This window comes from Kogia breviceps, chromosome 4, assembly GCF_026419965.1.
Source record: "Kogia breviceps isolate mKogBre1 chromosome 4, mKogBre1 haplotype 1, whole genome shotgun sequence".
NCBI lineage: Eukaryota > Metazoa > Chordata > Mammalia > Artiodactyla > Physeteridae > Kogia > Kogia breviceps.
In genome coordinates this window covers 101,736,531-101,761,603 of record NC_081313.1, presented here as the reverse complement: position 1 = coordinate 101,761,603, position 25,073 = coordinate 101,736,531, and the positions used below count along the sequence as shown (strand labels likewise).

The 25,073-nt window shown below is 35.8% G+C and overlaps 1 protein-coding gene across 10 annotated transcripts in view; it reads left to right on the top strand.

The window, feature by feature from the left end:
* Positions 1–25,073, top strand: part of CEP120 (centrosomal protein 120) — an 85,492-nt gene that overhangs the window by 26,411 nt on the left and 34,008 nt on the right. For all 10 annotated transcript variants that reach the window (XM_067031486.1, XM_059063500.2, XM_067031493.1 and 7 more), the window contains 11 exons: positions 7,568–7,765; positions 9,407–9,634; positions 10,603–10,819; positions 12,272–12,437; positions 15,763–15,912; positions 16,658–16,840; positions 18,634–18,730; positions 18,835–18,987; positions 19,546–19,635; positions 23,054–23,146; positions 24,204–24,365. In XM_067031486.1, coding sequence (XP_066887587.1) covers positions 7,568–7,765; positions 9,407–9,634; positions 10,603–10,819; positions 12,272–12,437; positions 15,763–15,912; positions 16,658–16,840; positions 18,634–18,730; positions 18,835–18,987; positions 19,546–19,635; positions 23,054–23,146; positions 24,204–24,365 — 1,737 coding nt within the window. The remainder of the gene's footprint in view (positions 1–7,567; positions 7,766–9,406; positions 9,635–10,602; positions 10,820–12,271; positions 12,438–15,762; positions 15,913–16,657; positions 16,841–18,633; positions 18,731–18,834; positions 18,988–19,545; positions 19,636–23,053; positions 23,147–24,203; positions 24,366–25,073) is intronic.

Genomic DNA, 25,073 nt, shown 5'->3' with positions numbered 1-25,073 from the left:
CAATGTTGATTCTTCCAATCCAAGAACATGGTATATGTCTCCACCTATTTGTATCATCTTTAATTTCTTTCATCAGTGTCTTATAGTTTTCTGCATACAAGTCTTTTGTCTCCTTAGGTAGGTTTATTCCTAGATATTTTATTCTTTTTGTTGCAGTGATAAATGGGAGTGTTTTCTTAATTTCCCGCTCAGATTTTTCATCATTAGTGTATAAGAATGCCAGAGATTTCTGTGCATTAATTTTGTATCCTGCTACTTTACTAAATTCATTGATTAGCTCTAGTAGTTTTCTGGTAGCATCCTTAGGATTCTCTATGGATAGTATCATGTCATCTGCAAACAGTGACAGCTTTACTTCTTCTTTTCCTATTTGGATTCCTTTTATTTCTTTATTTTCTCTGATTGCTGTGGCTAGAACTTCCAAAACTAGGTTGAATAAGAGTGGTGAGAGTGGGCAACCTTGTCTTGTTCCTGATCTTAGTGGAAATGGTTTCAGTTTTTCACCATTGAGAACAATGCTGGCTGTGGGTTTGTCATATATGGCCTTTATTATATTGAGGAAAGTTCCCTCTATGCCTACTTTCTGCAGGGTTTTTATCATAAATGGGTATTGAATTTTGTCAAAAGCTTTCTCTATATCTATTGAGATGATCATATGGTTTTTCTCCTTCAGTTTATTGATACGGTGTATCACGTTGATTGATTTGCGTATATTGAAGAATCCTTGCATTCCTAGAATAAACCCCACTTGATCATGGTGTATGATCCTTTTAATGTGCTGTTGGATTCTGTTTGCTAGTATTGTGTTGAGGATTTTTGTATCTATGTTCATCAGTGATATTGGCCTGTAGTTTTCTTTCTTTGTGACGTCTTTGTCTGGTTTTGGTATCAGGGTGATGGTGGCCTCATAGAATGAGTTTGGGAATGTTCCTCCCTCTGCTATCTTTTGGAAGAGTTTGAGAAGGATAGGTGTTAGCTCTTCTCTAAATGTTTGATAGAATTTGCCTGTGAAGCCATCTGGTCCTGGGCTTTTGTTTGTTGGAAGATTTTGAATCACAGTTTCAATTTCAGTGCTTGTGATTGGTCTGTTCATATTTTCTATTTCTTCCTGGTTCAGTCTTGGCAGCTTGTGCATTTCTAAGAATTTGTCCATTTCTTCCAGGTTGTCCATTTTATTGGCATAGAGTTGCTTATAGTAATCTCTAATAATCTTTTGTATTTCTGCAGAGTCAGTTGTTACATCTCCTTTTTCATTTCTAATTTTATTGATTTGAGTCCTCTCCCTTTTTTTCTTGATGAGTCTGGCTAATGGTTTATCAATTTTATTTATCTCCTCAAATAACCAGCTTTTACTTTTATTGATCTTTGCTATTGTTTCCTTCATTTCTTTTTCATTTATTTCTGATCTGATCTTTATGATTTCTTTCCTTCTGCTAAATTTGGGGTTTTTTTGTTCTTCCTTCTCTAATTGCTTTAGGTACAAAGTTAGGTTGTTTATTCGAGATGCTTCCTGTTTCTTAAGGTATGACTGTATTGCTATAAACTTCCCTCTTAGAACTGCTTTTGCTGTATCCCATAGGTTTTGGGTCATCGTGTCTCCATTGTCATTTGTTTCTAAGTACTTTTTGATTTCCTCTTTGATTTCTTCAGTGATCACTTCGTTATTAAGTAGTGTATTGTTTAGCCTCCACGTGTTTGTATTTTTTACAGATCTTTTCCTGTAATTGATATCTAGTCTCATAGCGTTATGGTCAGAAAAGATACTTGATACATTTTCAATTTTCTTAAATTTGCCAAGGCTAGATTTGTGACCCAAGATATGATCTATCCTGGAGAATGTTACATGGGCACTTGAGAAAAATGTGTATTCTGTTGTTTTTGGATGGAATGTCCTATAAATATCAAGTAAATCCATCTTGTATAATGTATCATTTAAAGCTTGTGTTTCCTTATTTATTTTCATTTTGGATGATCTGTCCATTGGTGACAGTGGGGTGTTAAAGTCCCCTTCTATGATTGTGTTACTGTCGATTTCCCCTTTTATGGCTGTTAGTATTTGCCTTATGTATTGAGGTGCTCCTATGTTGGGTGCATAAATATTTACAATTGTTATATCTTCTTCATGGATCGATCCCTTGATCATTATGTAGTGTCCTTCTTTGTCTCTTGTAATAGTTTTTATTTTAAAGTCTATTTTGTCTGATATGAGAATTGCTACTCCAGCTTTCTTCTGATTTCCATTTGCATGGAATATCTTTTTCCATCCCCTCACTTTCAGCCTGTAAGTGTCCCTAGGTCTGAAGTGGGTCTCTTGTAGACAGCATATATATGGGTCCTGTTTTTGTATCCATTCAGCCAGTCTGTGTCTTTTGGTGGGAGCATTTAATCTATTTACATTTAAGGTAATTATTTATATGTGCATTCCTATTACCATTTACTTAATTGTTTCGGGTTGTTCTTGTAGGTCTTTTCCTTCTCTTATGTTTCTTGCTTAGAGAAGTTCCTTTAGCATTTGCTGTAAAGCTGGTTTGGTGGTGCTGAACTCTCTCAGCTTTTGCTTGTCTGTAAAGGTTTTAATTTCTCCATCAAATCTGAATGAGATCCTTGCTGGGTAGAGTAATCTTGGTTGTAGGTTTTTTTCCTTCATCACTTTAAATATGTCCTGCCACTCCCTTCTGGCTTGTAGAGTTTCTGCTGAAAGATCAGATGTTAACCTTATGGGGATTCCCTTGTGTGTTATTTGTTGTTTTTCCCTTGCTGCTTTTAATATGTTTTCTTTGTATTTAATTTTTGACAGTTTGATTATTATGTGTCTTGGCGTGTTTATCCTATATGGGACTCTCTGTGCTTCCTGGACTTGATTGACTATTTCCTTTCCCATATTAGGGAAGTTTTCAACTATAATCTCTTCAAATATTTTCTCAGTCCCTTTCTTTTTCTCTTCTTCTTCTGGGACCCCTGTAATTCGAATGTTGGTGCGTTTAATGTTGTCCCAGAGGTCTCTGAGACTGTCCTCAGTTCTTTTCATTCTTTTTTCTTTCTTCTGCTCTGCAGTAGTTATTTCCACTATTTTATCTTCCAGGTCACTTATCCGTCCTTCTGCCTCAGTTATTCTGCTATTGATCCCATCTAGAGTATTTTTCATTTCATTTATTGTGTTGCTCATCGTTACTTGCTTCCTCTTTATTTCTTCTAGGTCCTTGTTAAGAGTATTTTTCATTTCATTTATTGTGTTGCTCATCGTTACTTGCTTCCTCTTTATTTCTTCTAGGTCCTTGTTAACTGTTTCTTGCAATTTGTCTATTCTATTTCCAAGATTTTGAATCATCTTTACTATCATTATTCTGAATTCTCTTTCAGGTAGACTGACTATTACCTCTTCATTTGTTAGGTCTGGTGTGTTTTTATCTTGCTCCTTCATCTGCTGTGTGTTTTTCTGTCTTCTCATTTTGCTTATCTTACTGTGTTTGGGGTCTCCTTTTTGCAGGCTGCAGGTTTGTAGTTCCCTCTGTTTTTGGTGGCTGTCCCCAGTGGCTGAGGTTGGTTCAGTGGGTTGAGCAGGTTTCCTGGTTGGGGGGACTAGTGCCTCTGTTCTGGTGGATGAGGCTGGATCTTGTCTTTCTGGTGGGCAGGTCCACGTCTGGTGGTGTGTATTGGGATGTTGGTAGCCTTATTATGATTTTAGGCAGCCTCTCTGCTAATGGATGGGGCTGTAGATCTGTCTTGCTCTTTGTTGGGTAAAGGGTGTCCAGCACTGTTCGTTGCTGGTCCTTGAGTGAAGGTGGGTCTTGGTGTTGAGATGGAGATCTCTGGGAGATTTTCGCCATTTGATATTACGTGGAGCTGAGAGGTCTCTTGTGGACCAGTATCCTGAGGTTGGTTCTCCCACCTCAGAGACACAGCCTTGACACCTGGCTGGAGTGCCAAGAGCCTTTAATCCACACGGCTTTTGGGAGGTCTGAGGTCTTCTGCCAGCATTCGGTGGGTGTTCTATAGGAGAAGTTCCACGTGTAGATGTATTTCTGATGTATCTGTGAGGAGGAAGGTGATCCTCGCGTCTTACTCTTCTGCCATCTTCTCGCTCCCCCATCTGTTTTAAATATAGTACTGCGTATATGTCAATCCCAAACTCCCAATTTATCCCCCTCCACCTTTCCTCTTTGCTAACCATAAGTTTATTTTCCATGTCTGCAAATCTGTTTCTGTTTTGTAAATAAGTTCATTTGTATCATTTTTCCCCACATATAAATGATATCATATGATATTTGTATTTCTCTGACTCATTTCACTTAGTACGATAATATCTAGGTCCATCCATGTTGCTGTAAATGGCATTGTTTCATTTTTTTAATGGCTGAGTAATATTCCATTGTATATGTGTACCACATCTTCTTTATCCATTCATCTGTCGATCGACATTTAGGTTGTTTCCATCCCTTGGCTATTGTAAACAGCACTGCAGTGAACATTGGGCTGCATGTATCCTTTCAAACCATGGTTTTCTATGGATATATGCCCAGGAGTGGGGTTGCTGGATTATATGGTGGCTCTATTTTTAGTTTTTTAAGGAAACTCCCTACTGTTCCCCTCTGAGCATATTTGTGTGTGGATGATTTACTACCTTTACTTTATGTTTTCCTTTACTGGTGAGCCTTCCCATTTGTAATTTTCTTGTTTCTAGTTTCCTTTTCTTTTCTACCTAGAGAAGTTCCTTTAGGATTTGTTGTAAAGCTGGTTTGATGGTGCTGAATTCTCTTAGCTTTTGCATGTCTGTAAAGCTTTTGATTTCTCTATCAAATCTGAACAAGGGCCTTGCTGGGTAGAGTATTCTTGGTTGTAGGTTTTGCCCTTTCATCACTTGAAAGATATGTGCCACTCCCTTCTGGCCTGCAGAGTTTCTGCTGAAAAATCAGCTGATAACCTTATGGGGATTCCCTTATATGTTATTTGTTGCTTTTCCCTTGTTGCTTTTAATATTTTCTCTTTGTCTTCAGTTATTGTCAGTTTGATTAACGTGTTTTCTGCATGTTCCTCCTTGAGTTTGTCCTGCCTGGGACTCTCTGCACATCCTGGACTTGGGTGACTATTTCTTTTCCCATGTTAGGGAAGTTTTCAGTTATTATCTCTTCAAATATTTTCTCAGGTCCTTTCTCTCTTTTTCTGGGACCCCTCTACAGTGAGTCCCCTACATACGAATGAGTTCTGTTTTGAGAGTGTGTTTGTAAGTCCTATTTGTTCGTAAGTCCAACGAAGTTAGCCTAGGTACCCAATTAACACAGTCACCTGTATAGTACTGTACTGTAATAGGTTTATAATACTTTTCACAATATAATACATAAAAAACAAACACAAAATAAAACATTTTTAATCTTACAGTACAGTACCTTGAAAAGTACAGTAGTACAGTACAACAGCTGGCATACAGGGGCTGGCATCAAGTGAACAGGCAAGAAGAGTTACTGACTGGAGGAGGGAGAGGAGGTGGGAGATGGTAGAGCTGCAGGATTGTCAGCAATAGGAGATGGAGGGTAAGCTGCAGTTTCACTCATGCCTGATGTTGATGGCACAGGTTTTGGTTCCTTGCTGGAACCAGATGCATGTTCGCATCTTTGAAAGTTCGCAACTTGAAAGTTTGTATGTAAGGGACTTATTGCATTGCGAATGTTGGTGCTCTTAATGTTGTCCCAGAGGCCTCTGAGAATGTCCTCACTTCTTTTCATTCTTTTTTCTTTATTCTGCTCCATGGTTGTGGTTTTCACCATTCTTTCTTCCAGGTCACTTATCTGTTCTCCTGCCTTGTTTATTCTGCTACTGATTTCTACTAGTGTATTTTTCTTTTCAGTTATTTTATTGTTCATCTCTGTTAGTTTGTTCTTCAGATCTTCTAGCTCTTTGTTAAACATTTTTTGTATCTTCTCAATCTGTGGCTCCATTCTTTTTCCAAGACCTTGGATCATCTTTCCTGTCATAACTCTGAATTCTTTTTCGTGTAGATTGCCTATCTCCACTTCACTTCACTTGTTCTTTTGGGGTTTTATCTTGTTCCTTTGTCTGGGACATATTCCTCTGTCATGTCATTTTGTCTGTCTTTCTGTGATTGTGGTTTCCATTCTCCAGACTGCAGGGTTGTAATTCTTATGGCTTCTCTCTGCCCCCTGGTGGATGAGGCTGGTCTTAGTGGCTTGTGCAGGCTTCCTGGTGGGAAGGACTGGTTCCTACCCACTGGTAGGTGGCCTTGGGTCTTGTCCCTCTGGTGGGCAGGGCCATGTCAAGGGGTGTATTTATCGGGAAGTTGTGGGCTCAGGAAGGCTTTAAGCAGCCTGTCTGCTGATGGGTGGGGCTGTGTTGCTTGCTTGGCCTGAGACATCCCAGTACTGGAGTGTACAGGCTGTTGGATGGGGCCAGGTCTTGGTGAGAAAATGGTGGCTTCTAGGAGGGCTCATGCCAATGGGTACGCCCCAGAAATACAACCACCAGTGTCTTTATCTCAGTAGTGAGCTACAGCCAACCCCTGCCTCTACAGGAGATGCTCCAATACCAGCAATTAGGTCTGGCCCAGGTTCTTATGAGGTCATTGCTCTTTCCCCTGGTTCCTGGTGCACACTCTCCAAGAGAGGAGTTTCTGTTTCCCCTGGTCCTGTGGATTTCTTGCGATCAAATCCCTCTGGCCTTCAATGCCAGGTGCCTTGTGGGCTCTGCCTCCCAATTCCAGACCCCCAGGCTGGGGATTGTGATATGGGGCTCAAAGCTTTCACTCCAGTGGGAGAACCTCTGAGATACAATTATTTTGCAGTTTGTGGGTTGCCCACCTAGCGGGTATGGGATTTGATTTTATCGTGATTGTGCCCCTCCTACCATCTCCTTGTGGCTTCTTGTTTGTCTTTGGATGTAGGATATCTTTTTTGGTAGGTTCCATCTTTTTTTTTTGTCGATGGTTGTTCAGCAGTTAGTTGTGATTTGGGGTGTTTTCTTGAGAAGAGGTGAGCTCATGTCTTACTCCACCATCTTGTTCCACCCCCAGTAAACATTTCATTTGTGAAGGGCTCCATTTTCCCCCTGCAGCAGCTCCTTACAGTGGGAGGAAGACAGCCTTTTGTAACTTCATTTGTAGGTCTCCAAGTTTTGTAAGAGTAGCTACAAAGCTTTTTTTTCCCCATCAAAAGAAGTTATAGTAAATAGCTTGGATTAAGATTTTTTTAAAACCTCTCATTTACGGAGAGGATGGTGGAGTAAGGATATGTGGAAATAAGGAAAGCTCAGTGTAAAATATTTGACCACTTTCTTCTAAAAGAACTTTTATGGAGTTTTCATCGACTAGTTGAATGAAACATAAGCTTTGAAACAACATTAATGTATAAAAATAGTCTCTTTGTGCTTTTGTAAGATAAACCTTTAAAAATTAAACTAATGATTTGGTAGTAATTTGGCAGAGATTTAGAAATTTTGAGTTATTAATTTAAGGCTTGAAATAAATCATTTTAGCAAATATTTTTGGAGTTTGTTAGACATCTTTAAGGATGTTTAGTGGTTTATAAAGTAATAATCCTTTTTTTCCTTAAATATTCAGTTAATTCCATGTACCATGAAACTTCCAGAAAGACAGCCTGAGTTTTTCTTTTACTATTCTTTACTGGGAAATGATGTTACAAATGAACCCTTCAATGATTTGATCAACCCAGACTTTGAGCCAGAGAGAGCATCTGTTCGAATACGTAGCAGTATAGAAATTCTTCGTGTTTACCTGGCTCTTCAGTCTAAACTACAGGTAGGTATGGCAGAAAATTGTTTCTTATGAAATGATTTTTTTAAGCATTAAAGAGGTACCTAAACTCTGTCTTATTTCTGAAGTGGATATCATCTTTCTGCCACATCTTTTAATTTTTTAGGAATTATCCTGACTTGTACAGTCACAGCATGACAGTTATTTCAGAATTTTAGGAGATATACTGCCTTACTGTGGAAAGAGGTAGATCAGTTATCGGTCATTTATAATAAAAAGTTGTACCTGGAGCTTAAAGCTGCGGGCACCAGGCAGGTTTTATTACTGTTAGTGGAGATTAGCTGTCACCACACAGATCACACTCTAGTTTTCAGAATTTATACACCTTATTGCTATTAAAATCAAAGAGATAAAACAACTTTCTAAAACCTGTTCTTGAATTTGGTAGTTTTGTAAACCAATTTTAATTTGGACTTTATTTAAAAGTGAACCTTATCTAGTCCAAAATTACTTTTCTGTTTGTTATGATTAATTTTAATCAGACTGAAATGGGTGGTGAAGTAGGGTGGGGTAGTCTTTTTTTATATTAAAGTGATCATTCATTAGACTTTGCGTTTTGAGTGGATAGTGAAAAGAGGCATTAGGAAATTTTAGTGGAACTAAATTTTAGAGGTGGTTCTGCTAAGTCCAAGGTATTTAGAAAGTTGAAGGTTATGTAAAATGATGAAATGCAGGAAAAAAGCACTTTGAATTTTATCTTATAAAATTCCTTACCAAAACTATTGACTTATTTATTAGTTTGATTCTCATGGACATTTAAGTCATAAAAATCCTTTCTCTCCAGCCCATTAAAAATATCACACCTACTAACATTAGGACTCTTATAGGTCATTGCTGATAGTAGAATTAAAAGTATTTTTATTTAATGACTGCATATTGTTCATATGAATACTAGGTTTGCTGTGGCTTCAGTGTAGTAAGGGAAAAGAATAGTTATGTGACATATCTAGAGCAGCCTTTCTTTTTTTTTTTGGTCGTTGCAAAAGGTGGTAATGTTGAAGTTTTGATTAGCTAGCAGTGATTAATGGTACATTCCACCACACCAGAAGTATTCTCTTTTACCTTTCACTGTTAAGCACTCTGATTTATATATAAAGTTTGAAAAGCAAGAAAAAAGAGAAACATTCATGGTGTTTTATGGGTGAACAAAACAGAATTATTTGAAGTTCTTTAATTTCCAAATAGGGCTGGACCCACTCACTAATTTTTTAAGAACTGTGTTTAATGTTATAATGGAAATAGAAAAGATGCTTGATGTATTTGTTTTCCATTTAAATTCATATATTCATGATGTAATTTGCATATGTAAGATAGCATAGTAAAATATTAAAGTAACCATAGCTCACCAAAGAGACAGAAAAGAGAATGTGATAACATAGGAGTGTACAGTACTGAAAGGAAAAATGAAAAGAATTAATAACTTTATTATTGAGTTCTGTGTAAATTTTGTGCTTTAGCAACAGTTTTAACAATCATATGTGAGTATCTTAGTCACTACAGGTCAATAAGATAATCTGCATTCTGTTTTCCTTCTATGGATCATTTTATAACTTTTTGTTAAGTTTGTGTGTTTAGGAATAAAGGAGAAAATATAAAGCCTGATTTTGATTTTCCCTGTCGTATTAGATCCACCTCTGCTGTGGAGACCAGTCACTTGGAAGTACAGAAATACCCTTAACCGGACTACTGAAAAAGGGTAGTACAGAAATCAACCATCGCCCAGTTACAGTTGAAGGTGCTTTTACTCTTGACCCTCCAAACCGAGCCAAACAAAAGCTTGCACCCGTTCCTGTGGATCTAGCCCCCACTGTGGGAGTGTCTGTGGCTCTGCAGAGAGAAGGCATAGATGCCCAGGCAAGTAGTGACCCTCCTTCCCCTCCTCCAGCTTCTTCGATTGTAGTTCATGATTAGTCACAAAAGCTGAGCTTTAGAAGCATTACCCTGCATAAGAAAGTATTTACTACTCTTAGGTAGTGGCCTTCATTATATGATAACCTCCTCTCCAAGAAGACCCCTTCTGAAAAATGCTGTGGCTTCTGCCACATTTCATAGGTGACACTGTCCAGAGCCCTTCAGTCCAGTCTTTTCATGTAGTGAAAACCATTCCCCACACCCCCAGCTCGTAGTCAGTGACTGTAGCAGAAGAGGGACTATGGTAGCAGAGAATATTTTTAGACCCAGTTTCTGGTAATCTGCATTAATGGATCCTTTTTGGTTGACTCAGCCTTAGCTAAGATAAGGTTTCTGGCTCAGTGTTTTATAGTCCTCATACTGTATCTAGGCAATAGAGACATGTATTTGAATATGTGTTTTTTGATTATATATAGCCCCAGAATCAACTTTAGTGTCATCTTCTTTTAAAGAACTGATTTTTATGTAGGCTGTGAACTGAAGTGAGAGTTTAAAAAAACATATATGCATGTAGTTTTAGAGGATAGTGGAGCAAAGAAAGAAAATCATACTAGACTTCTGGGTTTTTGGTTTTTTGTTTGTTTTTTAGTAATACAGACCTCCTTTGTATTGCTTTGGTAGGAATAACCATTCCCAAGGATACCTATGCCTGACTTGTTTTATTGAATATACCTTCTTATGCATTAGGATGCATTTTGATACAGAGCTCTGGATATATTTCCTTCCTGTTCATCTTCCTTTTTCTGGTCCTAGATGCTATAAGAAAATTTGCAAATTATGAAGAGAAATAGACTAGGAATATCCAAACTGGGAAAGGAAGCTAATATTTTTTAAAAACAACATCACGATTTTTGCTTAATTATGAAGGAAAGTTCTTTGCAAATTATACTTTATTTAAAAATTGTTTTTAGTCTTTAATTGAATTAAAGACCCAGAATGAACATGAGCCACACCATTCAAAGAAGACAGTTTTCACCCCCACAAAGGAGAAGACACACACTGGGCCCAAGTCTCCACACGTGTCCCCTGTTCCACCTCACTGTCAATCACCTCCAACAAGAGACGATGCAACAGAAAGTGAAGTGGAAAGCTTACAGTATGATAAGGACACAAAACCCAATCCAAAGGGTAAGGTAGTCTTTTCACAGATCTATCTTTGGTATAGATTTTTCAGCCATCTAAATAAATGACTGTGTGAGTTTTCATGGGTGCTAAGTAAAAATTGTGAGTTTTTTAAAGAGCCAATGTAAAAAAAAATCAGATTAAAGTAATTGCAATTTACTTAACTTCATAGTAGAATTTGCTAAAAGGTAAGAGAATTTTTCATTTATTTTCATACTAGAAATAGTAGCTTATTCAAAAGAAATTAAAGAATATAGTTCTTTCTAATAGATTGTTAGCAAACTCTGCAGTATCTTAATTTCACTGGAATTTTAGAAAAAAGAGATACTAACTGCCTCTAATAGTAAACTTAAAATAATCATTTTTGATCCTAGTTGAGACAGTCTGAGCATGCATATTTATCTGGTTATATACAATTTTTCCATCTGTTATGTAAGAATCTACAGTTAAATTTAGTAGTACAAGTTGTAAGAGTGGTGGATTAGGAGTTAGAAGTTCAGGTGCAAGTTATACATCTGTCACTGAGTAGCTGCAGGACTTGGGCCATTCATTAAACATCTCCGGTGTATAATAGGATTGGACTAGATACCTCCGTCTTTTCAAGTTTTAGTGTTTTTGTTTGTTTTTAATTTTTGTTGGACTATAGTTGATTTACAAAGGTGTGTTAGTTTCAGGTGTACAGCAAAGTGAATCAGTTATACATATACATATATCCACTCTTTTTTAGATTCTTTTCCCATACAGGCCATTACAGAGTATTGAGTAGAGTTCCCTGCGCTATACAGTAGGTCCTTATTAGTTATCTATTTTATATATAGTAGTGTGTCTATGTCAATCCCAATCTCCCAGTTTATCCCTTCCCCTCCCCTTTCCCCCTTGGTGACCATAAGTTTGATTTCTACATCTGTGACTCTATTTCTGTTTTGTAAATAAGTTCATTTGTACCATTTTTTTAGATTCCACATATAAGCAATATCATATGATATTTGTTTTTCTCTGTCAAGTTTTAGTTTTTTGTTAGACATAGTCTAACAAACTACTTTTTAAACCCTAACCAAACTACTTTTTAAAAAGTGATGTAATTATATCTGCAGTAAGTCTCAAATACAACCCTTCAAATACTAAGCTATATTCACCTGTCTCTTAGAAATATTAGTGCCTGCCAGGCTGCTATCATACATTACTGCATCGGTACTGTATGCTTTTATGTTTTGCAGTATATGTTGAGAGTGAGAGTAAGCTCTTTTTTACACAGTTCTGTAATGGGAATTAAAGCCTACATAATATTGGACAAGTCACTTTAAGAAGTTTATGCCTCAATTCATATGTTTATAAAATCAGATAGTCAAGTCTTTGCTTGAAGGTAAATGAGATGATATCTTTAAATTATCTGAATAACTTAAGAGAAATTGTTAGCAAATAGGATTTTTTTTTTTTACATGTTTATGTTCATTTTAGCTGTCAGTTCTTCTGAACCTGCTTTACTGGCCCAGCCAGTGACTACATCCATTGCTTCAGGACAGAAAATTGCTGTTCCTGCAACATCACATCATTTTTGCTTTTCAATAGACTTAAGGAGTATCCGTGATTTGGAAGTAGGTTTTCCAGTCAACTGTATATTAAGGTATGATTTGATTTTCTTTCAGAATATTTTCTGAGAAGAAATGCCTTTCCTCTCTTTGGGGTTTGCAGAGGAGAAATGTCACCAAAGAAGTTATGACATTTGTTAAATCAGTGGATTAAAAGGGTGAAAGGCTATTATGTCCTGATGACTTTGAACTTAATCAAAGGTGGCATTGGTGGTATGAGAGGTAACAGTCTTGCTAATAATTGTAGGTATTGATAATAATTTGTTAATGTTCCTTTTTAAAATATAGTGACTCTTGAACTTAAAATGTATTATTTCCAGAAAAGGTGCCATAGGTCAAAATAATGGTAGTATATATAGTATCTGATTTTTCTATAAAACTGTGTTATAATGGGAGGTTATAGTCTTAATATCTACTTTTTTTTTTTTTTTTTTGCATTACGTGGGCCTCTCACTGTTGTGGCCTCTCCCGCCCGTTGCGGAGCACAGGCTCCAGACGCGCAGGCTCACGGGCCTAGCCACTCTGTGGCATGTGGGATCTTCCCGGACCGGGGCACGAACCCATGTCCCCTGCATTGGCAGGCGGACTCTCAACCACTGCACCACCAGGGAAGCCCCTTAATATCTATCTTTTTTGCCTATGAATCTAAAAACCATACCTAATGAACTGGGAGTGGAATGTGTCCAGACTGTTCAATTTAGAGAATTGAAATACATATTTCAGTCAGTTAAATATGGCTTTTACATAATGGCTTGTTTTTTTTTTTTTTTAATTTATTTATTTTTGGCTGCATTGGGTCTTCGTTGCTGAGCTTGGGCTTTCTGTAGTTGTGGCGAGCAGGGGCTACTCTTTGTTGCAGTGCCTGGGCTTCTCATAGTGCTAGCTTCTCTTGTTGTGGAGCACAGGCTCTAGGTGTGTGGGCTTCAGTAGTTGTGGCATGTGGGGGCCAATAGTTGTGGCTCGCGGGCTCTAGCACAGGCTCAGTAGTTGTGGCACACGGGCTTAGTTGCTCCCCGGCATGTGGCATCTTCCTGGACCAGGGATCGAACCCATGTCCCATACATTGGCAGGTGGGAAGTCCAGGACCAGGGAAGTCCCCGTAATGGCTTGTTTTTAATAATATTACATTTCCATAGACTTTGTGGCTAATATATATATTAAATATAATATAATTATGTGTTTTAGTTTGGAGTCTTTAGGTCCTCATAAATTACTTTGGAACAAGCATTAGCATTTGTAATAAAATTTTTGGTCTTTATGTGATTAAAATGAGAAAATCAGAAAATCTTTCCATCATCTTGGATTGCCATTCCCAGGAATGTCAGCAACTTCTCATTGCTTCCTGCTCTTATTTTAGGCATGTCTGCCTTTCAAATGCATAAATCAACTCCTACTTGTATCTAATTTTTCAGTTGTCTGATTCCTTATCAAGTTGTTTCCAAAGTCCTCTGAGCTTTGGTGTGAATAATGGACAGAATCAAAGGGACCCAGCACTGAGTTCACACGGTGAAGTCATAGAATGGAAGTCTGTCCTCACAGCTTAATTTCTGCATTTTACCTCATGTTAGAGGCTGAGAATCATGACTAAAATGTTGTTCTTTTAAAAATTGAAAGCCAGAAAAAAGTTTTCTGCTATAGACATAGCTTTTCTCACAGGGTTTATATAACATAAAACTGTTCCTTTTTCTCTCCTGCTGCTACTGGAGAAACTGATCTTAGGACACTTAGAGGTGATATTGGCCAGAAGCACAGGGATTATCTGAGATTGGATGCTGTGAGGGAGGAGCCTTGATTGAACAAGCCCAGTTAGAAAGCACATATTATTAGTTTTTGTGTTTCCTGCTTGCCATAGAACCATTTGTTTAATCATTAAGTGCCTACATTATGCCAACAGTTTGTCCGGTATTAGGGCATGGGCGTATAAACAAAGAGCTCAATCTAGTGAAGAAGACAGTCAGAAATATTTCAGTACATGAGCGAGGCTACTAGGTTCACTTGACAAAAGGGAAAGAATATACTACCCCTAGGAAATAGGTATGATCCACTTAATACTCTATAGAAATCACTTGAGGATTACTGCTTCTGTCTTTGATTCATTTTAAGGCTTTTTTTTAATGTTGGGGATTTTATGTTTGATAGATTTTATGTTATCATGCTCTGCGTTGATGTGAAATTGTAGTGTACAATTGTCTAATGGAGTTTGTGAGATAACCGATATTAGAAAAAGTTTAACGTGTTTGCTTTTTTTTTTCCTTTTAAATCACTACATCTGTAGTAGGGGGTTAAATTTCTAGGGGATGAGCTCTCTGAGATGACCTAAATTCAGTTTATGTAATTGTGTAGGAATTGAGTATATGAGTAGGATTCTTCTTGTAGGAAAAGCAATTTCTACTACTAGAGTTTAGAGTCCAGTTTTATTAATGAATAACAAATTATAAAATGAAATTTAAGTGAGCATTACAATATCTCTGTATTTGGTTTTACGTACAAAATAAGTTCAGCAATAGTCAGACATTCTTCTATTTAATCTGGTGTTACTTTTATGATGAAAGAAAGAGAGTGTTATGTCACTCTTTGATTCATCTGTAGTATATTTGAGTTGCTTTCATGCTTGATTCTCAGTTCAGAGACAAAATACTATGAATGCATCCTTTTGGAGTTGTCTAAGGGTTTTTTTAGCTCATACAAAATCAGGACATTATTATATAAAGAAAAATAGGTTTAGAAATTAAATTTAGCAAGCATTTCTTGACAGTTTACTTTATGACAGAAACTGTTCTGGGAGTGCAAAGATGAAAAAGATAAGACTTGTGCCCTCAGGAACTCTTTTTTTCCCCCCACATTTAAGTTTTAATATTTATTTTTTTATAAAAATATTTGTGACATATAACATTGTATGAATGTAATATGTACAACATGTTAATTTGCTACATTTATATACCTCAGAGCTCATAACAGATGGCAGCTGTGTCTTTGTTTAGTGGAGTCATTTTCACTTCTGAATCTTTGTCTTATTTGAAGTGTATCAAAGTGACTGTCTCTTTCTTATTTGGTGTATTGCCTTCAAAATACCAGTGTATACTCCTTCCCCAGAGGATCATTGGAAGATTACTTGTAAAGGAACTTTGGAAACCAGTGCTGTGCAAATAATGCATTTTCTCTATAATTTCTGTGATTTTTATATCAACACTGAAAATATTTGTATAATTTTAAAGTTGGTGATAGGAGTAAAACCATAATGTATTTGTACCATTTATTTATCTATGAAAAAATTTTTAATATTCATATTACTTTTTTTTTTTTAAACAGACTATAAATCCCATTTGTAAACTACAGGATTTTGTTTTTCTTAAATTCTAGGTACTCATATCCTTTCTTCGGAAGTGCAGCTCCTATTATGACTAATCCTCCTATAGAAGTTCGGAAAAACATGGAAGTTTTTCTTCCCCAATCTTACTGTGCATTTGATTTTGCAACTATGCCTCATCAGCTGCAGGATACCTTCCTAAGGTAATGTATACATGGTGTATATGGTATTATTTTCTCAAATCAACTCTTGAAAATTTGTATCGTATTAACAAGAGGAATGCCTATATTTTTACATCCATAGCTGCTTATGCATTTGCAAATCTAGAAACAAATTTAAAATCTCTGACACTTGTGGTTCCACTATAAAGTTTTATGTGGTTATGAAGGCTCTTTTCAGATTTTCATATCTTGTTTGCCTGAGTTGGGGTATTAGAACTTTCTTAAAACAATATATGAATAATGAAGGAACTCTGAAAAGTAATCTTGCTTTTTCCTAATATGTGACAATAAATAAACTGTTTAGTTTTTATTATTGATTCACATAATGACTATAATGCATTATTTGCTTTTTCTGTTTTTTTCATCTATATAAAAAGGAAATGTTGATCCAGCTATCTGAAGTGGATTTGTGACGAAAAACGAGATCTGTGAAATGTCTTTTTACTTTCTCAGAGTATCAAAATTTGAAAAGAATTTTAGAAGAGTAACTAAAAGTTATGTAACCATTTGTGGGAATAGTAGTGTTCGGAAGGGTTTTCTTTATTGCACAGGAAGAGGTGTAAAAAAATGTAATAGTATTTTCTGTTTGTTACCTGTGGAATTGAGCCTTTACATTCCAGGTAGCAAAAACATCTTTGGCTACATTAAGGAATTCAAAAATTTTAGTCCAGAAAAGCCTTAGTTCAGAGTTGATAGGTATGAACATATGTCTCTCTTTTCCTTTTAGGATTCCATTGCTGGTTGAATTATGGCACAAGGATAAAATGAGTAAAGATTTACTTCTAGGAATTGCCAGAATCCAACTTTCTAACATCTTGTCTTCAGAAAAAACTCGCTTTTTAGGTTCTAATGGTGAACAGTGTTGGCGACAAACTATCAGTGAAAGCGTGCCTATTATAGCAGCACAAGGGTAATACATTTCCTAGAGCTGGTCTTAGCTTTGCTTTTTATTCTGTTTAGCTAGCTACAACCTTATCCTTTCATGTCATTTTTTTTTTTCTGATCTTTTTTTCTTTGACCTATGGGAGTGATATCCCAGTTTGCTCTTTAGCTTTCTGATACCTACTGTATCCTCACAGAGTGAATCTGTGCTACCATAATACTGTAATACTTAGAGTGTTGAGTAAGTATTTCTCTCTCCTCTCTTTAGACTGCTAATTTTAAGTTCAGGATCAGTTTGGTTTTTTTGTTTTGTTTTAGCTTAGTAACTCAGGGTCAAATTTATAATGTATTTTTACATTATTTTGAATTTTTCTACTTGAAAAATATTTAAACTTTTGCCTCAAATATAGTTGGAGAATGTTGCAAGTGTTCAACACTTAAAAAAAATGAATATTCTTTTTTTGCTGAAATTCACTGCCACAGTGAAAACTTGAGTTCACGTATTTTACACAAAATCATTCAACAAATATGTTATCTTTTTATATTTAACAATAGAAATTTAAATTGACTTTAACTTTACATATCACATGCCTTTATTTTTAAAGAATGTAGAAGAAAATCAGGCCCAGTAAAACTGAGATGTAGAAGTATTATTGGAATTACTTCCCTTACTTTTCCTCATCCATGCCACTTCAGAGAGTGTAGGGTTTAGTAAACCTTTATTCACTTGGAGACCTGGGAACAGGATTTTAGAGAATCAGTTATTCTGGTTAACTGAAAATTCTTTTAAAAATCAACATTCTTTTCTCTTATTGTAAGTAGAATATAATGAAAATAATCATTACTTGTTGGAAGTTATTTTAATGCTGATTGCTTAGAATAACTTTTATTGCCCTGCTCTGTAGACAGACGTTTTAAGAGATTTACCTGAGTGAAAACTTCAGAGATGATATAGCACTTCATTTTATTTTGTTCATTTCTTCTGAAATCTGAGATTAGAAGAAGAAAATGTAAAAGTTGATTAAGAGTTCTAATTGTGTGGGATCCATTCATTAAAAATTTGTTTGACTTAAACAAAGCCACATTTTTTTTGTTGCCAGAATTTTATTTTCCTCTAACATTTTGTCCTTTTATTTAATGGTAAATGCTGCATTCAGGTTCTGTGATACAGAAAGGTATTCGTTACAATAAAAATAACATAATTATGCCACTTCTAGGATTTAATCCTGAAGCAGTGCTCATATCCAGTAAAAGATTTATGAACAAGGCTGTTCATTCCAGGAAAAGTAGAAAAAGAGTCCAGAATAATCTGTATATAATTGAGTAGGGGAATTGTTAAGTTTTACTACATAAATTCATTAGTGTGTTTTAGAGGCATTAAAAATTATATTTTTTAATTAATGTTTGTCATTACACAGGAGGAAAATGCAGGAGGATAAATGGGGAAAAAAGGACAAAACTGATTTTAATGTGCATGAGTACATGTGTATCTACATATCTAAAAAAGAGGAAGGAAATGAAAGTTTAGCAGTGAGATTTAAAATTTCTCTTTTATACTGTTCAGTTTTTTCAAATCTGTAACTGTTGTAGGTCATTTTGTGATTGTAGGTGATTGTAGGTATGTACTTAATACTGTGTTTGTGATCATATAATATCACATATATAGAAGGTCTTGAAGTCTGCAGAAGCTGCTGCACTTTGAGCAGCAAGTGTCAGGTGCTAGACATGCTTTGTACTTAGTGCTCTGGCATTGGGGAAGTAAAAGGAAATAATATAAAAGTGTTTCCATGAGTTTTTAAATATTTCTGATTTCATTTGTAGGTCAAATAACAGGATAGTAGATCTTTCTTACACAGTGACTTTAGAAGATTACGGACTAGTGAAAATGCGTGAGATTTTTGTGTCTGATTCATCTCAGGTATATGTCATTGTATCTTATGAAATTATTCTTTAAAACAGACCTAATGTGTATATATGCATGAGTGTGTTTGTTTCAGTATGCTTCTTTCATTCATATCTTAGGGTTTATCTGCTGTACAACAAAAGCCATCTTCTGTTCCTCCAGCACCTTGTCCTTCAGAAATCCAGACAGAGCCTCGTGAAACCTTAGAGTACAAAGCAGCACTTGAGCTAGAAATGTGGAAAGAGATGCAGGAAGACATTTTTGAAAATCAGGTTACTTTTTAAGTGTTACTTTTAAAGTTTTTTTGTCTATTTAGTATATTTTCCCTTCTCCATAGTAGGCTTTTCTCTTTTCCATGGGTACTCTGTCTAGTCCCTTTGAATTCAAGAATGCCTTACTCTTTAAAAAAATGAAGAATTAAAAAATATTCAAAATGTGACAGCTTCACAGAAGCCACTCAGAAAGGATTCTCCTAAACTTTCTCCATGATTTATGGGCAAAATTAGCACTGAATGTTAGAATTCAGAGGTTAAGGACTTGAAGGTTTCTTTTAATTTCAAGATCCCATTTAGCATACCCTCCTGGAAGCTGGAATCATCAGTTGTTAAACAAGAGAGGTAGAAAACAGCTATTAACTTTATACTGTCCTGAATTATACTCATATGGGTATTACTCACCTCAGGCATCCTCTGTTTTGTTTTAAATAAAATGGAATGTCTGAAAGAAATATATCAGTGATCAGTATTAATTATTTAACTGAAAACAGCTGGTTTATTTATTTGAAATATTTAGGGTTTCTCTTTTTTACTTTATTTTTCTTCCTCTGGCAGCTAAAGCAGAAAGAACTGGCTCATATGCAAGCTCTTGCAGAGGAATGGAAGAAAAGGGACCGAGAGAGGGAATCACTAGTAAAGAAAAAGGTAATGACTTTTATAAAAATTGAAGAAGGAAAGAAAGAATATTAATGATAGTATCTTCTATATACATTAAAGAAAATCTCTGGAAGGAATAACTAATTATAGTGGTTATATATTGGCCTGGATAAAGTGAATGAATGGGTCAGGGATAGGAAGAAGGGTTTTCACTGTAAGTTGTTTTTTACTCCTTAGAATTTGAACCCTGCAGATGTGTTACCTGTTCAAAAAGTGAATAAATATAGAAAGTGAATACTTTAGAGAAAAAGCCTATCTCTGTATTTAAAAAGAAAATAGAACATTTAAGTATATATAAGTATTACATTATAATCTATTAGTTAATAAAAAGGACCAAAAACTCTTAAGCTGTTTTAAAAGATTGAATCATGAAATGTTATAAATCACATCTTTTAAAATGATAATGTGAGACCATCTGATCTTATTCCAGAAAGCCAAAATTTAATATTTATCTATTTATACTCGTTACTGAGTAAAACAACCCTGAAAATTAGCCTTGTTTCAGATATTCCAAATTCAAGTCTATAAAAATACTCTCATATTAGTGGTTAATGAAATGTCTATAAATGGGAGAAGACAGCAGGGTAGTTTGCTACACTAGATCAAGAGACAGGATGGTATGGACTAGAAAATTCTTTAACGTTTTTTCAGGTCTCTGACTTTCGGCCATTTATATTTAATTATTGACGTGCTTGGGTTTAAAGCTACTATCTTGGTCTTGGTTTTCAATTTGTCCCATACATTCTTTGTTTTCTCTCTTTTCCTGCTTTCTTTTTCATTCATTGAATTTTTCTCTTTTTTTATGATTCCATTTTATTTCTACAGTTGCCTTATTAGCAATATCTATTTTTTTTTTAGTGATTGCTGTAGGACTTACAGTATGCATCTTTAACTTATCACAGTAAACCTTCAGCTGATACAGCACATTTAGCTTTTAAGACAAGTTAATCTTTGAGCCATTTTTTAATGTGACTGATGAGTTTTTCAATGTTGATTCTCATATGTAAAAACAAAATATATGATGAAAATAACACAAAATATGGAAGTGAGGAAGTGGACAAATGCTGTTGTAAAGTTCTCATACTATTTTACTGGTTTAAGCAATCACAATCTCTTTCCTAGATAACTGCATTTACTTCATTTTATTTTTATTTATTTTTATTATTATTATTATTTTCAGCCGCACTGTGCGGCATGTGGTATCTTCCCCGCCAGGGATCAAACTTGTGCCCCCTGCATTGGGACTGCAGAGTCTCTGCATTTACTTCTTAACTTGGTATCCTGTCCTCCATTACTGACCCCTGTAGCTTGCGATATCAGCCAAGAGTAAGAGGAAGTCAGATTATGTACTCCTCCTCCTTAAAACACATCATACTCCTTATCACCTTTAGAATGAAACTCAACAAGGCCTTTTGTGATCTGTCCCCTCACTTCCTCTGTGACCTCAACTTCTGTCAGCCTTCTGTTCCCACAGTCTATTCTAACCATCTTGGTCTCTGTGTATATCCTCAGACATGCTAATCCACCTCTGTCCTCAGGATCTGTAGACTGCTTTTCTTTCAGAGATACTGTCTGGTTTCTGCTCAGAGTAATGTGAGCGAGGCCTTCTCTGACCACTGTATCCAAAATACTGCTCTTCCCCTGCCCCCAGGCACTAACTGTCCCCTCATTCTGCTTTATTTTCTTCATAGCATTTACCTGCTATTACATTAAATATCTACTTCTTTGTTTATAGTTTGTCTTCCCTCAGAGTATAGATTCCACGTGACTTTGATTTGCCCAACATCTGCTACGTATACAATAAATACTTGTTTAAATTAACAGGATAATGTATGATTTCAGGTTTTATGCAGTTTTGAGTGAGATGTATGGGGACTATTGGCATGTTCAGCAGGTATTTGGATTTACAGGTCTGCAACTCTGGAGGGGGGTTTAACTTTGCAATATAAATTTGGGAGTTCTTCATATCTGTGATGGTACATAGATAAGATGTTTGGGTTGCCAGAGGACGAACATATGGTTTGAATACTTCCTCCCCATCCTGTTTACCTGTCTTTCTATAAGGCTTTTTTACATGTGGCACTCAGAATTTGACACACTTATATTAGTGATCTGTTTAAGAATTTAAAGATGAACCAAAAGTCAGTGGTAGAGTTAACAGAATTAATAATAAATGATCTTGCTTGATTGTATGTTGGGCTATATCATCAAAATAAAGTTTAATAATGAAAAATGTCAAATTCTGTAGTCAGAGTGAAACATTCACTTGGACAATGGGTATAGTTATTCCAAGTTTAAAAACAAAGACCTTGGGGATTTTCTTTGACATAACGAACAGTGTGACTAGGATCCTCAGATAGCAAATGCAATTTAGATGGAGTTAAAATTGGGAGACATGTGTTGACCTGTCTTTGGCAGTGCACATTCTTTAGTCTCTGAACTAGTGAGATCACATCTGGGTACCATATTTTTGAAAGGACTTAGTTTAGAATGTAGACTCCAGATTAAATCCAAGATATTAGAGGATGTGGAAACAATAACATGTGAATAATAGTTGACGCTTGTGCTTATCTTGGAGAAAAAAAGACGAGGAGGATGTATGATGGCTATCACTGCAGTCAAATATGTGAAGATACTTGTTTTTTTTTCTTCCCAAAGGATAGAAACAGGATTAAAGGGTGGGCTTCTAAGGAGCATCAAACCCAGGCTTGTAAAGAGAAAATCAGGTTGGGGCCTGGGACCTGGAGACTCATTGGTGAGGAGGACAGAAGGTTTGGTTCAGAAAGTCCTAGTAAATATGATCAATCTGAACTAAAAGATAGAAAACCATGAGAGAGGATCCTATACAGGCCAAGCAGGTAGACCTCTTATCCTTAATGGGACTCACATCCTTAAAGACAGAGCAGAGCAGGACTTTAGGCTTGTACAATTGCTTCTGTAGCTTCAGAAGCAATTAAGAACTCAGTTATTTAAACTGTAATAAAGGACTGGATCTCAACAATAGGAGGACTGACTAGAAACTGGTTGGTGATAGCTGGCCTATCACCAATATTAGTTTCAGAGAAAGAGCATAAGTGACTAAGAGGGCTTCAGAAGAATACTGGAATATTGAGCAAGGCAGACTTTTAAGGAGCTAGGTTTTTACTGAAACACAAGATTTTACTGGCAGTCTAACTTACCACCCAGTGGGAGAAGGGCTTCCTCAGGAGACTGAATATTACTAGAGATACCCAAGCAGAAGCTAGATTGGCTTCCTTCCTTAGAGTGTAGTGGAAAGAATTTCTGCTTTGAATTGGTATATGTAATTCATGATTTTCCTAGTCTCAGATCCTCTGTTTCAGTAAAATCATAATATATGCATTTTTGAATTTGGGGAAAAGATAAGGTAACTTTTATTATGTTTTAGGTTGCTGAATATACTATTCTCGAAGGAAAACTTCAAAAAACCCTAGTTGACTTGGAGAAGCGAGAGCAGCAGCTGGCCATTGCAGAATCAGAAGTACTGTATTCATCTATCATGTCTTTATTTCACAGAATCCATATATTAAATTCATATCATTCATTTGTTTTTCCTTTTGTATTGTATAAAGTATATTTCATGGAAATACTCTTTCAGACATTATGGAGAACACTGCTATTCAACTAGGTGAAGCATGTTTTAGATGTTAGAAGGTGAGGGATTAGGTAGAAAACTGTTTGTTATTTGAAATGGTTAACTATTATTCAGTCAGCTTTGGCTGACTTCTGCAATAGTGGAGATTTTTGGTTACCTTTGCAGTTATGTGGAAGGAATGGATAGTTGCACTACCTAGAGAAAAGAGAAAATGTAGTGTAGGCCCAGGGACCTAGAATCATAATTTTGTGTTTAACTAAGAAGGGAATATACCTCCTTCTTGCCTATTAAAGATTAGATCCCAAGAAAGGATAAACTTATGTTAGTACCATGCCATTAGCATTTTTGTTAGGTCTTATTAAATTGTACCCTAAATACTTTTTAAAATTACTATAATGTTCACCTCAAATTATTAGAATTTCTTCTTTGTGAAATTTATATGCCCCTTCCTTACCCAAATGTTTCTTAAAATTTTCTCAGCATATCACCCTAGCCTTATCTTTACACATTTTTGGCAATTTCAAAATTGATTTAGATTGTTAAACCTAAACATAATGTGTATTTGTTCCTAATGCTAAGGCTTTGTTATCTTTTATGTAATTAGGTTAAAAATAAGAAGTTGCTGAAAACGTAAAGAAACTTGGGCATATTTGCTTACATAATAAAATGGGTTTATTCAAATAGGGGTTTTAAGCATTTAGTGCCTTTTCAATTGAATTTATGCATCATATATGGATTTTGGGATATACTTTGTATTTTAGGAGTAAATGAAAATTTATAATTTCAATACTCTTAAACATTAACTCTCTAATACCTGAAAATGATATAAAAATCACTTCATAAAACATTCTGAACATTTGACCATATATAAGGATAATAGAATATTGACTAGTATAATGCAGCTAGTAATAGGTCAGCCTCTTAAAGATGTACCTGTTTTAAGCTTCAGAGAGAAAGAAGGGAACTGAAATCAGAACGTGAACGGAACCTGCAAGAACTCCAGGATTCTATCCGTAGGGCCAAAGAAGATTGTGTTCACCAAGTAGAACTAGAAAGGTTGAAGATGAAGCAACTAGAAGAGGATAAACACCGACTTCAGCAACAGGTTGGATGAAAATACCTGTCATCTCTTTAAACTTAGAGTTTATTTGCATTCTAGAAATAATAGAAATCATTCACTAAGGAGTTATAAAAATTCCCAGTAATTTGGATTATTAATCACATTTACTACACTGAGATTCAAACGTAAGTTGGATCTTCTTTTTCTGAAAGCTGAGGACTATATTGGAATAATCTTACTTCCTTTATAATTATTTGTATGAGATTGTGCTATATTTTAGTTAATTCTCATCTTAAAACTTTTTTCCAATAAATCTCCTTTGAGCAAATGTAGATATTCTTCATATATCACTGGACCAAGTTCAGTTAAGAACCAAATTTCATGAGAGAATTGTCTGTGCTCCTTTGCATCTTCTCACCCCATGCGCCTCAGCTTTCCATCCCCATTGCCCCAGCCAGCCAGTTGTCAGAGAAGCTACCAGTGGCTCAGTCACTAAGTTCAGTGGGTGTTTTTCATTTCTCATCTTACTCAAACTTATTGACAGCATCAACACTACTGTTCTTGTTTTTATATATTCTCTTCTCTCAACTTCTATAACACCACTCTTCTTGTTTTTCTTTTCTGGCCATGCCTCAGGTCTGTTGCAGGTTTATTTTCCTTTATCTAGCCATTAAATGTTGGACTTCCTCCAAGCTCCAGACTTACACTGTGCTAAACAATCTTATTCATGCCTGTGGTTTCAGAGACAATCTG